This window comes from Sebastes umbrosus, chromosome 18 (genome assembly GCF_015220745.1).
Source record: "Sebastes umbrosus isolate fSebUmb1 chromosome 18, fSebUmb1.pri, whole genome shotgun sequence".
Taxonomy (NCBI): Eukaryota; Metazoa; Chordata; class Actinopteri; order Perciformes; family Sebastidae; genus Sebastes; species Sebastes umbrosus.
The window spans coordinates 24,612,544-24,628,907 of NC_051286.1; the positions used below are offsets into that span (position 1 = coordinate 24,612,544).

Consider the following 16,364-nt stretch of genomic DNA (forward strand, 5'->3'; position numbering starts at 1 on the left):
ATAACCTGTGACCTGAAAAGATACAGTTGGTGCCATGTTGGGTTAACTAAAAGCACCCCCAAAGTGAAAGGACACACATGGGCCATACTAATTTGATTAAAACAGGACTCGAGCTAGATTTTCATTTCTGAAGGAATTTCAAATGCCACCACAAAGTGACCTGCCATGTGACAGATGGATTCTTGTCCTTAAAACACACCAATCACCAGGAAATGAACACTATGTGATCCACTATCCAAAAGACTCACTGGGACCAAAAGGAGTGATATTCTGTAACACATGTTCTGATTACACCAGTAGGGATAAGGACGTCTACCATAGGAATTATTATCTTTAAAAAAAAAGATACTGTAACTTCCATACAACTTTTTGAGGAGCTGTTAATTGATCCTGTAGACTTCCTGCAACTGAGCTAAGACAGCTGCTCACATAACGTTACCTAAAAGCCGTTTCACACCAAGCACGGATTTTTGTCCAAAAAATCCACACAGAAATTTACAAAAAACTGATTTTGTAGGTTCTTATGAATGCTCGCACACCCCTGGGGAACATTCGTGCGGGGGGGAAAGCAGATTTCTCCCTGCGGCAATATAAGTTTGACCAATTAAATCACCAATTTGGTTTCTCAATACTCAGGATTGTACGACAAACACCGCAACGACTACCTCAACAACCAAATAAAGGACAATATATGGCTTGAGATCGCCAAGCAGCTGGGATACGATGAAGACGGCAATGTAGCTGATATGCACTTGCTAACGTTAAATGTTGATCATGGAACGGGGCTAACCACAACAGCTAACGTTAGCATCACATTTGGGGGCTGATTAGTTTATGTATTATGTAGTTGACGTTAACCCCTTAGACATTCTCTGTCTGGATAGGTTGTAGGTTGTTGTGTGGAGTGGACTGGACGCGGCACTATTTAGGAGGAAACTCATTGAGCCTTAATCACAAAACGTGTGTAAGGTATATCAAACCGTTTATACTAGGGCTGTCAATGTTAACGTGATAATAATGCGTTTGCGGAATTGCGCTTTAACGCCACTAATTTCTTTAACGCATTAACGCAATAGATCTTTCTGAGGTTGTGGCGGGCTCGGCTTTAAAGCTACAGTGGAGATACTGGTATCGTATGAAACTAAAAAACCTAAGGAATCCATTGGTACCAACCATGTCATACTAGTTTGTCGCGAAGGAGGTTAAATAACGCTCCAAACGTACGCAAAATTTTGGCGAGGAAAAATTGGCATGGCCATTTTCAAAGGGGTCCCTTGACCTCTGACCTCAAGATATACTCAAGTCAGCACACTGACACACTGACAGCTGTTGTTGCTTGTTGGGCTGCAGTTTGCCATGTTATGATTTGAGCATAATTTTTTATGCTAAATGCAGTACCTGTGAGGGGTTCTGGACAATATTTTGTCATTGTTTTGTGTTGTTAATTGCAGAGCAGACATCCACCAAAGTGCGTGACTTTAAAAACAGATCACAGCTCACAGCTGGCAGTGCCGTGAGGTGGTCGGCTTATTATTAACACGGCGTGTTTCTGTGTTATATCCGGATAATTCCCACTGGACCTGGTGTGTATAGTTGCATTTTCTCATCGCACTGGTGAGAAACTGCTTTAATCTTAGAAAGTAGGTAAAATATACCAACTCCCAACTTAATAATTTAATAATGTTTGGTGGTTTAGTATTAAATGCACTGTTGCATTTCATAACTCAAATGTACAAAATACCAGTTTATAACAGGAAAAAAAAGTGTTTCCACGTGGAGGTAGTTTCTAAGCATATGCCGATTCAACAGGACGAGTGAGAAGAAGAAGAAGCGTGTTGCAACATGTGCGTTGGTATGTCCTCTGTTGGGTCTCACAACATAGAGGGAGATCAGATGGGTTTCCTGTGTGTACAGTAACTGCCGGTATTACAGTCCCACAGACACACAGCCAGTGCTGCTTGTACAGTGAGCATACAGTCCCCATAAAGAACACATGTATAAAATGACCTATCACTGCACTTTTTTTTTAATCACATCCATTCAAACTGCACCCATGTGGGACAAATAAAGTCAAATTAAAGCAGATGGAATTGTCCCCAAAAACAAACATCATAACAAGACAACATGAGGCAAGTCTATCATTATGTACTTGGATTTTACATCTCACTTCATCACAACTCTTACACACTGCTGCGTGTAACATCACAGCCTCTTGGCTTTTTAATATGTCATTAGTTAAGGCCAAAGTAGTGTCATATCTTAAGTGCAGACAGGCCAGTCCCCTGCATGTATAGATAGATAGGTAAAGTCCCACTTGTGCCAAAAACAACCTCCTTGTATTGAAGTCAGCCCTAAATATGTACTTTGTAATGAGTGACATGCTAAAATGTTTGCTAAAGTAAATCCATTAATGTTCAGTTTGTCTTCATGAACAGCAGTGCCATATTTACCCTATAGAGCTATATATGCAGACAGCAGATGGAGGGGTCTGGCAGCGGGCTGCAGTGTAAACTTGGATCGAAGGGACACTGCTGTCTTAAGATAAACTGAGCTGAACTGTGCAGATAGGTGAGGTCATGTCCTCAGCATAGTCAGTCTCTGTCTCTGTCCGACAAATGCTAAGGGAAATACTGGACAAATGTAGTGTAGGATTAAAATGATAATTTTACTAGTTAATTTGCTATTGACATGTGATGGTACTACTCAACAATTTCAGGGCTGCGGCTAAGCAATACTTTCATTATCGATGAATCCATCTGTTCTTTTTTTTGTTTAGGTTTGCTCTGATGAAGGTCCATAACCGGAGATCCCTTAGACTTCAATGCAATTTGACGTGTTTGAACAGTTTGTAAGTATTCATCTCTTGTCAAACAAACATGTCATGTTTGACATGTTTGTTTCACAAGTTAACAAGTTAACAAGTTAACAAGTTAAACAAACACCGTTGATTTGACATTCAGGGCCTCGTTTTTTTGCGCCCTCAAATCCATTGTTGTGAATGTAGGCGCGCGGCAGACGCAAGCGTTCCCAAGCGCCTACTATTCATGGCGCAGCGGCTTTGCCCCAACACAGTTCAACTTTTGGAACACTGCAGTGCGTACTGCATGTCATGTGACAAGGAACAACCAATCACAGGCGGCAGATACCTTATCTTTCTTCCATAAATATCCGTCTACGGTAAATATATGGAGGAGAAGTTAATCACTCTAGTGCAGGGCTACCCAGAGCTTTACTATCTGTCCCATAGACTATTTTACTGGCTTCACCCTTTCTGTCCGAAGACGGAACAACATCCGGTTGAAAGGTCAACCAGACAGACACAGACACATCGAGCAATAAAGTTACTGAGGGGGATTTACGGTAATGGAAATCCACTTATCTTTGTTTCAACATTGTTTAGTTTAGTCAGTGAGGCTTTTACTGCTAAATTACCACAACTTCATCATCGTCATTGCAGGGTGAAGACAGTAAAATAGTCTGTGGGACAGATGGTAAAACTCTGGGTAGTCCTGCACTAAAATTATTAACCTCTCTTTCATATATTTACCGTAGACCGATATTAACGGAAGAAAGAAAAGGTATCTGCCGCCTGTGATTGGTTGTTCCTCGTCACATGACATCTGGTGCGCACTGCAGCGTTCCAAAAGTTGAACTATTTTTTATCTCAGAGCGCAGCCCAGGTTGCGCCCTGAAAACGCTTGGGAATGCTTGTGTTGGGTAGTATTAACCACTTACTGTTCTATCATTAACTTTAACAACAGAATGTTCTATCGCAGGAATAAATCAATCCAATGAGAACATGATTATGAGAGATGATAAACACTGAGATCTAATTATGTGCTATGACTATAAGTCATCCCTAACCATCTCTAAGGCACTTCACCAAGCTAATTTAATCACTCTGCATTGATTAATAGTCTTTATCATTCAGTTCCGTCAATTAAAATCTGTTTTTCTCCTGATCGCACTGTGACAAAAATACCAGCGTCGGAAGGAAAGGGATCGAATTTGAATGATTCATGATGTTTATCAGGTCTTTCTGGCCTCTCATCCTGCCTGTCAAGGCGACGGGGGCCCCTCCCACCGCCTCACGCAACCCCCTGCACTTCCTCTAAACACCGGTGTTCAACTACAGAACCACTCAACGAGCTGATTAATGCCCGTCACCCCTCCTCTCACGACAGGAAGACCCGCTGTAGAGCGCGGCCGTCCTGGTTGAAGCAGCACTTCATGTTCTCCCTCTGGGAACAGACAAACAGGTCGGGGAAAAAACACGCAAATGAATGTGCGCTCACGTCAGGAGGTGAACTAGTGCGGGAAAAAACAGGGCAGAGCAGGAAATGCACTGTTATTGTCATCAGAGAAGCAAGACGGCAACACACAGACTAAATATAAAAATACAATTGCCATGGATCATGCCAAGGTGGTGATTCTACAGAAGAGAAAGCTTTCTTATCGTCTGCTGGCACGTCTCAGGAAAATAAAACCTGACAGATGCAGTACGTGAAACATACCCCATGACACAGCAAGTACAACAACCAGGGAAAGTGCATTGCTACAACCCCATTGACTAGGAAATGCTTGGCATTCAGCCTCGATGAATACCTTTTGTGACGGACTAAATGAAGCAGTGACAGTGCGTCTGTGAGAGGTCTGGATGCAGGATGACGGCTGGGTGACAGCTGGAGACAATGCAGCTCTCTCATCGGATTACAGAGTAAGAGGAAAACAAGCAGTGTGGTATTCACGTAGCAGACCCGTTGTTACAAAGCTAACAAGTTGGCTTCAAACGTTGTCTGTTAGAGGTGAGAAACCACGTTCTCACACTGTGACAGGATAAGAGGGGAAGCCAACTGAACATAAAGAGAATACGGAAAGACTTTATATGAAAATAACAATGGCAGTACTGGGGCTAGAACCAGTTACTTTTGATTAAAAGTCGAGCTCTTTCCACTTTTTTAAATTCACTTTTTATACTTAAAGGTGCTTGTGGAGTTTTCTTGTAAACAAACTATCAATTAAAATATTTAATCACACTTATTGTCGAATGATTGTCCATAGTTAATCGTGATTAATCGCAAATTAATCTCTCATTTTTGATCTGTTCAAAATGTACTTCAAAGGGAGATTTGTCAAGTATTTAATACTCTTATCAACATAGGAGTGGGCAAATATCCCGCTTTATGCAAATGTATGTATATATTCATTATCGGAAATCAATTAACAACACAGAACAATGACAGATAATGTCCAGAAACCCTCACAGGTACTGCATCTAGCATAACAAATATGCTCAAATCATAACTTGGCAAACTGCAGCCCAACAGGCAACAACAGCTGTCAGTGTGTCAGTGTGCTGACTTGACTATGACTTGCCCCAAACTGCATGTGATTATCATAAAGTGGGCATGTCTGTAAAGGGGAGACTCGTGGGTACCCATAGAACCCATTTTCATTCACATATCTTGAGGTCAGAGTTCAAGGGACCCCTTTGAAAATGTTTGCCATGTTATGGTTTGAGCATATTTTTTATGCTAAATGCAGTACCTGTGAGGGTTTCTGGACAATATTTTGTCATTGTTTTGTGTTGTTAATGGCAGAGCAGACATTCGCGAAAGTGCGTGACTTTAAAAACAGATCACAGCTCACAGCTGGCGGTGCCGTGAGGTGGTCGGCTGATTATTAAAACGGCGTGTTTCCGTGTAATATCCGGATAATTCACACTGGACCTGGTGTGCAGTTGCATTTTCTCATCCCACTGGTGAGAAACGGCTTTAATATTACAAAGTAGATAAAATATACCAACTCCCCAAAAATCCATTTAATAATTTAATAATGTTTGGTGGTTTAGTATTAAATACACTGTTGCATTTCATAACTCAAATGTACAAAATGTTTCTGGACAATATTTGTCATTGATTTGTGTTGTTAATTGATTTTCAATAATGACTATATACATACATTTGCATTAAGCAGTAAATACTTGACAAATCTCCCTTTAAGGTACATTTTGAACAGCTAAAAAATGTGTGATTGATTTGCGATTATTCACGATTAACTATGGACAATCACGTGATTAATCGCGATTAAATGTTTTAATCAATTGACAGCCCTAAAAATAACATATCAAAAATAAAATAACATATTTTGAACTGGGTTCAAATCACCTGTATTTATTTATCTACTTTACCTTTATTTACATGTATTAATCAGAGCATTCACAATAATCACTCAAAACCAGCAGGGGATTCTCTCATTGTCCCTTCACTTCCCTGTCGTTTTCCTTCTGTCTGTGGATTGCTATAATGGGGGGAGGGGGGGAGGGGGCGTGAGGAGGAATTAAGGCCAAAAAAACACAAAAAGGCAAGCAGGTTAAGAAACCTTGACGTGTTCCGTCTATCGATCTTATCTGCACCATTTCAGTACTACGGACAGCGCCGCACCGACACACGCACCCCCTAATCTAGCCATACTCATTTCACCATTTCACCACACAAACACCCCAATCATCAGCAAAGCCCTGATTGTTTGATGGTTCTAAAGATTCTTTCCAGATATTCCTGTGGTGTCTGAAGTCCATCCTGGCTGCACTGGTTTCAAATCGGAAATATTAAACATGTTCAATATTTACGATGGGATATCCTGTTGTGTGTGGGGAACCCTGAGGACAGCCGATGACGCAGTCACGTGGGAAAGAACGATAGCCAATAGACAACGAAGCTGACTGAAGAAGGACGGACAACCACCGTCGTCACGGCGGCCGTGGCTAATGCATGAGCTAATGCTAAACGTGAAGCATAAAGTAGTAGTAAGATGGAGCTCAGAAATGGAGGACCAACTTGTTGAGTTGTGGCAACAACACAAGTGTTTATTTAACGTGTCTCCATGACTTCATCCATATTTTACTTTTCTTTGTGCATTTTCAGTACAAAGTAGTGCAAAAACTAACATCGCTAATTCTTCCTGCCCGTCATCCGCCATGTTTGTTTACACTAAAGTCACGTTTGATCGAGAGAGATTTTGCAAGATTTCCATTTTTTTATTTGGGACACAACAATCATCAAGAGTGACTCGACAAAGTCCACCTACCTAAAAACTCGAAAAAGAGCTGCAGTCAAGACCACCTTTGTTGAAATCAAATCAATTCCAAAGGAACCAGGTTCAAAGGTTTGGAGAGACCTACAGACGTAGGCAAAATTGTTGGTTACGTTCCGTTAAAGAGAGAAAAACCCACAATGGTCACTGAAATAACTTGAAACTGACAAAAGTAATAATAAATAAAAATTCACTGAAAATTAACTAATGAAAATCAGATATTGTTTTTGAATTATGGTTCAGCAGAATCATTTAAAAAAACAAACTAATGAAACTGGCCTAGACAAAAATGATGGTAACATTAACTTAATATTTTGTTGTACAACCTTTCGAGGCAATCACTGCAATCAAGTGATTTCTGTAACTCTCAATGAGACTTCTGCACCTGTCGACAGGTATGTTGGCCCACTCCTCGTGAGCAAACTGCTCCAGCTGTCTCAGGTTTGAAGGGTGCCTTCTCCGAATGCATGTTTCAGCTCCTTCCACAGATGTTCAATAGGATTTAGATCAGGGCTCATAGAAGGCCACTTCAGAATAGTCCAATGTTTTGTTCTTAGCCATTCTTGGGTGTTTTTAGATGTGTTTTGGGTCATTATCCTGTTTGAGGACCCATGACCTGCAACTGAGACCAAGCTTTCTGACACTGGGCAGCACATTTCGCTCCAGAATGCCTTGATAGTCTTGAGATTTCATTGTACCCTGCACAGATTCAAGACACCCTGTGCCAGATGCAACAAAGCAGCCCCATAACATAACCGAGCCTCCTCCATGTTTCACATTAGGTACAGTGTTCTTTTCTTTGGATGCTTCATTTTTGCGTCTGTGAACATAGAGCTGATGTGACTTGCCAAAAAGCTCCAGTTTTGTCTCATCTGTCCAAAGGACATTCTCCCAGAAGCTTTGTGGCTTGTCAATATGAATTTTGGAAAATTCCAGTCTCGCTTTTTTATGATTTGGTGTCCTCCTCGGTTGTCTTCCATTAAGTCCACTTTGGCTCAAACAGCGACGGATGGTGCGATCTGACACTGATGTACCTTGACCTTGGATTTCACCTCTAATCTCTTTGGAAGTTGTTCTGGGCTCTTTGGTTACCATTCGTATTATCCGTCTCTTCAATATGTCATCAATTTTCCCCTTGCGGCCACGTCCAGGGAGGTAGGCTACAGTCCCATGGACCTTAAACTTCTGAATAATATGTGCAGCTGTAGTCACAGGAACATCAAGCTGCTTGGAGATGGTCTTATAGCCTTTACCTTTAACATGAAGGTCTATAATGTTCTTTCTAATCTCCTGAGACAACTCTCTCCTTAGCTTTCTGTGGTCCATGTTCAGTGTGGTACACACCATGATGCCAAACAGCACAGTGACTACTTTTCACCCTTTAAATAGGCAGACTGACTGATTACAAGTTTGAAGATACCTGTGATGCTAATTACAGGACACACCTTAGTTTAATATGTCCCTATGGTCAAATTATTTTACATCTTTTCTAGGGGTACCATCATTGTTGTCCTGGCCAGTTTCATTAGTTTGTTTTTTTAAATGATTCTGTTGAACCACAATTCAAAAACAATATCTGATTTTCATTAGTTAATTTTCAGTAAATTTTTATTTATTATTACTTTTGTCAGTTTCAAGTTATTTCAGTGACCATTGTGGGTTTTTCTCTCTTTAACGGAACGTTACCAACAACTTTGCCTACGTCTGTAAATGATTACATAACAAGCTGATTGTTAACCAACTCCACATGGCACATTGTGTTCTATTTCATGGTAAAACCACTACTTTACACCACTGGCAACATACAAATACCACATGATTAATTGATAAAACACACCAACAATTTTTACTGAACTCTTTGTTTTCCTCAATTCTGTTGCTTTCACTTATGACCACTATGATCATTCTAGGTTCACACCATTAAAACAGTCCCATTAAAGTATAAGAATGTTAAATGCCCTCAATATTAAACTATGTGAAATCCAGTGAAAACCCTTGGCGGAAGTTGCATAAGCGAGCCTCGAGTCCAACTGGCTTCCCCTCCTCCTCACATTCCCATCGTCCAGTTGTCTCAGCCTCACTTGGGGGAAGACATCACTCATCGAGGCAGAGTTCCAGTGAACTCTGGTCATTGGAGGAGAGGGCGCTGGGTGTTAAAGGCTTTAAAGACAGCAATAATACAATATATATTGTGTAAAAGTGGATTTGTGCGGAATCTTTTGTTCAAAGTTCATCGCAAAAAGGGGCAACGAGTTACATTTTAACTGCTCCATAGCACAAAATATCCAAAAATAGGTATAATATAGGGTCAATATTATGATATGAGACTTTGGATATCGTAATATGGCATAAGTGTTGCTTTTCTTGGTTTTTACAGTAAATGCTACATTACAATAAAGTGATGACAGCCTGACGAGCCTGTGGACAAGTACCATCACCCCTTACCGTAACCTAAACCTAATTCTAACCGGAACCTTAAAAAAACAAGTCTGAACCCTCAAAACAGGGCTTTGAAGGTCTGTGTGAAGGTGACGACCAGCCAAAATCAGAATCAGAATGTTGTTTATTGCTAGGTGTAAGAGGTATACACTAGGAATTTGCTTTGGTTTTGTTGGTGCAAATGAGCAGTAAAATAACAAAAGAATAGATAAAACGTTAGAATAAAATAAGGATAAAAAAATTTAAATTCTACCTATGTACAATATACAATATAAGCTATAAACAAAAAATAAACATAATATAAACAGATAGTGCAAATATTGCCGGTGTGCAAACAATCACGTACCAGAGAGAGAGAGAAGAAGAGAGAGAGAGAGAGAGAGAGAGAGAGAGAGAGAGAGAGAGGGATACAGTGTTGGGGGGATAATGTAAAATGTCCTCACTTTCCAAATATGTCCTCACTCTGAAGGTCTAAAACTCCCATTGGTCTTCACAAAGATAGCTGAACAAGAACACCCAAACACCCACACACACACAGAGAGAGGGGGGGATTTGGGACCCCCATGTGTCTTCAACAAAGGCCTAACATAATGTCTGGTTACATTGTTTACTCAATGAGAAGGTGCATTGCTTTTTAAGAGCAGCATTTAAGCGCCACCTTTCTGTCCCCATGTTTCCAGACAGTCAGTGAACGCACCGCTGCAACTACAACACCTCACACCTGGAGCCCAGAAACCAGTAAACCCACAGCAGCTACTGACACCACATTAGAGACAATACCGGAAGACAGTACTGAAGAAGCTTCATACCACTACCTGCCATATGTTATTTATAAATAGACTATAGTAACGTTAGCAGTTGTCCCCTCTCTCACCAGGAAACGACATATATCATATTACTGTACCTGCTAGCTGACGTTAGCTAACATAAATATACATTAAAGTAACGTTAAAATGGCAATTTTTTAGCCGGAAATTGGCAAAATGGCAAGTGTGGTCGGTTCAACTCCCATCGTGTCTCGGGTCCACGAGCAAGACACCATGAAGCTAACTTTAAGTCCCACTAGGGGACACCTTCAGGGGGAGTCAGCTTCTGGACCTTTCTCATACATGCTGACTTTTGAGGCCGCTTAACGGGACATTCTCACCGACAACCTCGACAGTCCTGTGCCCTGAAGTTAAGGTCTTGAAGCGGAGGTCTGTCCCCCCCCCAGGTATATAAGTTACACTGGTGTGTTCAGGGAGTGGCCTTGGGTGGCACAGGCCACCCCTGAAATCTGATTGGCCACCCCAAGTGCCACCCCAATATCTTAAAATATGATTGGCTATATGCCCAGTCAGAGGCGGGCCACGGCACTGAATGTAAACTGCACTCTTGTTTAGAGTTGCAGTTCCTTCTCAAACCTGAGAGGCAGAGATGCGCTAAAGTAGTATGTAGCCTGCAAAAAAAAAGGCGCGAAGAAGAAGAAGTTTGAGCAGGTGAACCTACAGGTGAAACAAACTGTTTTTCTACAGTCAGTCTATCGAAGCAACACGTCTCTGGAGCGTCGTCGTGAAAGATGTGCGTAGCCTACATTTTACTACACTTACTGTGCCTGTAGTTAAAAGCTGTAACGGTCTTGTTTTATTTCTTTTTATTGTAATTGGCACAAGGCTGTCATCATCTCATCTCATTAGCAAACACTGTTTTGACTGTCAACGATGCTAAAGCTAACATTTAGCTATTCTGTACTGCGTAACATTGTTATGTTAGACCCGTGTAACATCAATTACATTTCGTTTTCATTCGTGTGTATGCACAATTATCTATTGTACAACATATAAGAATGTCGTGCATTATGGGACTATTACAGTATGAAAAGAAATCAGAATATAAAGGATTTCTTCAAAAGAAAGAAATCCAAAATAGAGGCAGAGCCGGGGCAGAGCAGTCAGTCAGAGGATGAGAGCCAGCTTGTCCTGAAACAGCCTTCAGCTTCAGCTGTACACATAGGTATGGGAAATCCTGATAGTTCAAGTTTGTTCTCATGTTTGAACTTACTCATTTGGTTTGACTGTAACATACCACTTAGTTTACTTAGGAAAGGCTGATTGTATTATCATTCTAATCACAGCTTATGTATTATTATAGAGTCACATGTGGATGGTAAAGATGAAAGACCCTCAACATCACATACACATCAGGGTATGTATGAATTTACCTTCTTTAAAACATTATGTGCATTGATTCGAACTGGGATATTTCACTTATACTACAGTGGCATATACTGTCATTAAGCGTGTAGACAAATTTTTTAACAATACTGGTGTGAAAAGCCTAAATGTGACAATTTGACATATAAATGAACTGATACAATCTCTGTATTGCTTCAGGTTTGTCCAGTGCTGACAATCCAGAGGTTCCTGCAGGCCATGCACAGGGGGATAGTGGTGTGGCAGCCCCATTTGGCGGGCTTGGACCTATTGGTATGTCTTAACAATTCATTTTTCATATGAAGTATAATATGCTTAATATTTTAGGCACATTTTATTATCATTCTAATGACAACCTATGTGTTATTGCAGAGTCAAATGAAGATTCCTGTGATGAAGGAAATATTCTACACGGTCTGTACCTCCAACCATTTACATTGTTGCACATGTAAAGTTTTGCACAGTTTTGTCAAGTAAATATTTTGCCCAAAGAGTCTTATTTATTTTAATTTTGTTGGCACTTTATAAAGTGACTGTTTTAGAATAAGGATTTTCTTTTGTATGTAACCTACTTTGGGAATTTACAAATTATTTTGGTATTATTTAACAGTTCACTTTACAATGTTAAAACAAGATTTGCTGGTATGTGAGGAGGGATGTGACTTTTGTTTATACCTGGGAGTTCAGGTTTCTCTGTTGCTGAGAATACTACAGTAACTTACTACACTGTGGCACATGTGACAAGTTTTGTCAAGTAAATGTTTTGCCCAAACAGGCTTATTTATTGTAATTTTGTTGGCACTTTATACAATGCACTTTATACAGAAAGTGCATTGTCTTTTTTGTATGTACTGTATATCATACCTTGGAAGGTTGTTTTGAGGTTAGAATAAAGTATGGTAGTTTTCAATCACATTTGTATGTTGCCTTTTCCTGAATGTTGTGACTAGTAGGTCTATTCTTGCTTGCAGTGTTAGTAAGTGAAGTAGATATGGGTTGTGAAGACAAAAATGGTAAATTAATGCTATGCCGACACCTGGGTGTGGGTGTGTATTTTCTTGTGTGTGTGTGTGTGTGCGTGCGTGCATACTTGAGTGTATATGTCTGTGCGCAGGCGCTCCTGCTCACACTTCATGCCACCCCTGCATAAGTCAGTGCCCCACTGGTGCCACCCCTATCAAAAATGTCTGGACACGCCCCTGATAAGTTAGTCCCCTCACCTGTCTTGAAGCTGTCCCCCCCAGGTATATAAGTTAGTCCCCTCACCTGTCTTGAAGCTGTCCCCCCCAGGTATATAAGTTAGTCCCCTCACCTGTCTTGAAGCTGTCCCCCCCAGGTATATAAGTTAGTCCCCTCACCTGTCTTGAAGCTGTCCCCCCCAGGTATATAAGTTAGTCCCCTCACCTGTCTTGAAGCTGTCCCCCCCAGGTATATAAGTTAGTCCCCTCACCTGTCTTGAAGCTGTCCCCCCCAGGTATATAAGTTAGTCCCCTCACCTGTCTTGAAGCTGTCCCCCCAGGTATATAAGTTAGTCCTCTCACCTGTCTTGAAGCTGTCCCCCCCAGGTATATAAGTTAGTCCCCTCACCTGTCTTGAAGCTGTCCCCCCCAGGTATATAAGTTAGTCCCCTCACCTGTCTTGAAGCTGTCCCCCCAGGTATATAAGTTAGTCCTCTCACCTGTCTTGAAGCTGTCCCCCCTAGGTATATAAGTTAGTCCTCTCACCTGTCTTGAAGCTGTCCCCCCAGGTATATAAGTTAGTCCTCTCACCTGTCTTGAAGCTGTCCCCCCCAGGTATATAAGTTAGTCCTCTCACCTGTCTTGAAGCTGTCCCTCCTCAGGTATATAAGTGAGTCCCCTCACCTGTCTTGAAGCTGTCCCCCCTAGGTTATAGGTATATAAGTTAGTCCCCCCCCCCCAGGTATATTAGTTAGTCCCTCACCTGTCTTGAAGCGGAGGTCGTCGTCGTCCTCGGAGCCGAACTCCCGCAGCAGAGAGAGGAACAGAATCCCGAAGGCGTTCTGGATCCCGAACACGGAGCCGTTACACCACATAGCAGCCAGCATGACAACCCAGCCCCAGCCGCCCTCCGGGTGGACGAACTCAACCTCCTCCTCCGATGCTCCGGCCGCCGCTGCCTGCTCCGGTACGGTCACTTTGCTGTCCCCGTTCTCCTTCTTCTCCTCCTCCGCCGGCGGTGAAGGCTTCTCCTCCGCGGGCTCACCGGCCGGCACCTCCTCCGTTGTCCCCGCTGTTTCACCTTCCGGCATGTGGTTGCCTCCTTCTGTCATGGTGCGTTTTTATTTCAGGTTTATATTATTGAAGAGCGAAGAAATATGTATACGTCAAGATCTAGGTAGGAACAAGTCAAACACAGGTTATCTCAGTCTGAGCGGTGCCGGCTGTCGGGTTAAAGGTATAAAGTCGCATCCATGGAGGAGTAGCAGTAGTTGGCGGTGCAGCATCTGTCCTCCAGTCGCTGTCAGAGAGCCGCTGTTGCAATATTATAAATAGACAGTAAGGAGGGGGCGGGGCTACGGGGAATCCTGCAGCTGATTGGACGACGTCATTCAAACGTCACGACCAAGAATCGCAGTACAGCTTCAGTAGATTACATATGCACGACTACTTACTTACCGTTATATATGTATATATATATATATTTTTCCCTCCATTTTGTTTTATCCATATTTCATTTTATTTTATTTTGTTACGAGGAAAAGGAAGAAAGAAAGAAAAGGGGGAAAAAAAGGAAAAAATGTATATATATATATATATATACATATATATACATATATATATGTATATATATATATATATTTAAAAAAACCTCCTCAATTGGCCGGGCATGGGCCATGCTGCTTCAACACCAGCTGGGCTCCTCCTCCATCTCCTCTCTCCTCCCTCAATGATTTCCTCTGGATAGAAAAGGGCACAAGCCCTGAGCTATCAAACCAGGCTCACGAATTTACGACTGCACGACTACTAATAAACTACTAATCTGTCCATACTAATCTACACAGCTTGATGTTTTCTCCCCCTTCTTCTGGCAGCTCCCTCTCTGCAGTCCTGAGAGGTCTCACTTCCTCTTCCCAGCTGCTAAAAATAGACAAACTGCAAGGCAGGCACATGGACACAAATGCAACGATAATGTGCAGAGAGCAGAAGTAAAAGTAGATGTGAGTGAACTGTGTGGTTGGAGATCATAAGACAAAAGAAGCCACATATAATAAATAACAATTTCAGCAGTTTTTGTGGGGGAGATCATTTTGAAAAATGATGTTGATCTAGAAATGACAAATGATATCAGTAATTTGACTAGAAAACAGTTGCTATTAGGGCTGTCAATCGATTCAAATAGTTAATCGTGATTCATCGCAAATTAATCACACATTCTTTATCTGTTCAAAATGCACCTCAAAGGGAGATTTGTCAAGTATTTAATACGCTTTTCAACATATGCTTGCTTTATGCAAATATATGTATATATTTATTATTGGAAATCAATTAACAACACAGAACAATGACAAATATTGTCCAGAAACCCTCACAGGTACTGCAATTAACATAAAAAATATGCTCAAATCATAACATGGCAAACTGCAGCCCAACAGGCAACAACAGCTGTCAGTGTGTCAGTGTGCTGACTTGACTATGACTTGCCCCAAACTGCATGTGATTATCATAAAGTGGGCATGTCTGTAAAGGGGAGACTCGTGGATACCCATAGAACCCATTTTCATTCACATGTCTTGAGGTCAGAGGTCAAGGGACCCCTTTGAAAATGGCCATGACGGTTCTTCCTCGCCAAAATTTAGCGCAAGTTTGGAGCGTTATTTAACCTCCTAATTTTTTTTTTCTCAATTATTTACACACCAACACTGGTACTAGAGACACAATGACAACAACCTGTAACTCATGTACCAACCCTCTGAACCAATTCTGCTAAAATACAAGCACAGATCCTGTTTTACACTCAGACTGCAGTTCTAAACCAAATGTTTCTTTTTCCAAAACACAATTCTCTACATCTGGCTCAATCTACATTAAAACAATCTCTCGTGTTCACAGGGAACACCCTGCCGTTCACCCTACTATCCACCCTGACTACTTACATGTTCAATTAGCCTGACTGCATATTGAATAATTGTGCTTCAGCAACAAAAGGGCCACAGGTGAGCTCTTGTGTTTTGGAGCAATGGATGCAATCACAGAAGGGAGAGAGAGAGAGAGGCATAGCAAGAGGAGTGAGAGGAAGAGGAACGCCAAACTTGAGCACGTTCACAGAAGGTAAGGTAAGAAATCTTCTCTCATCACAGTATTGTAGTACTTCATATCAATACAGTACTCAATGACTGAATGTGGTTAGATTTCCGGTTCCTACTATCTGCATGTCGTAGTGACCTTGAGCGAGACACTGGTTGCTCTCCGGGTGCTTCACAGCAGCTCACTGCTTCTAAATGCTTAGGATGGGTTAAATGCAGAGGTCAAATTTCATGTATGTACCTGTATGTATAGGATGAATCTAACATAGTTTAAGTTGTTTTTTTATTGTAAGTGGACCATAGTACTGTAAACGGAAAGTATGTTTCATATATTTATCATATTGGGAACTATATTCCTACTTACAGTTTACATT

General features: G+C 41.4%; 1 protein-coding gene and 2 long non-coding RNA genes across 3 annotated transcripts in view; 2 read left to right on the forward strand and 1 right to left on the reverse strand.

The window, feature by feature from the left end:
* slc16a10 (solute carrier family 16 member 10) overlaps positions 1-14,346 on the reverse strand; it is a 52,371-nt gene extending 38,025 nt beyond the window's left edge. Inside the window, exon 1 of the mRNA XM_037751732.1 lies at positions 13,668-14,346. Coding sequence (XP_037607660.1) covers positions 13,668-14,016 — 349 coding nt within the window. The 5' untranslated portion in view covers positions 14,017-14,346. The remainder of the gene's footprint in view (positions 1-13,667) is intronic.
* On the forward strand, positions 11,546-12,314 carry LOC119477608. The gene is made up of 3 exons (XR_005204267.1): positions 11,546-11,718; positions 11,907-11,999; positions 12,099-12,314. It is a non-coding gene; the product is annotated as an uncharacterized LOC119477608 (long non-coding RNA).
* Positions 13,842-15,931, forward strand: LOC119477605. The gene is made up of 3 exons (XR_005204263.1): positions 13,842-14,017; positions 14,779-14,904; positions 15,797-15,931. It is a non-coding gene; the product is annotated as an uncharacterized LOC119477605 (long non-coding RNA).
* Positions 15,932-16,364: the final 433 nt, after the last annotated feature.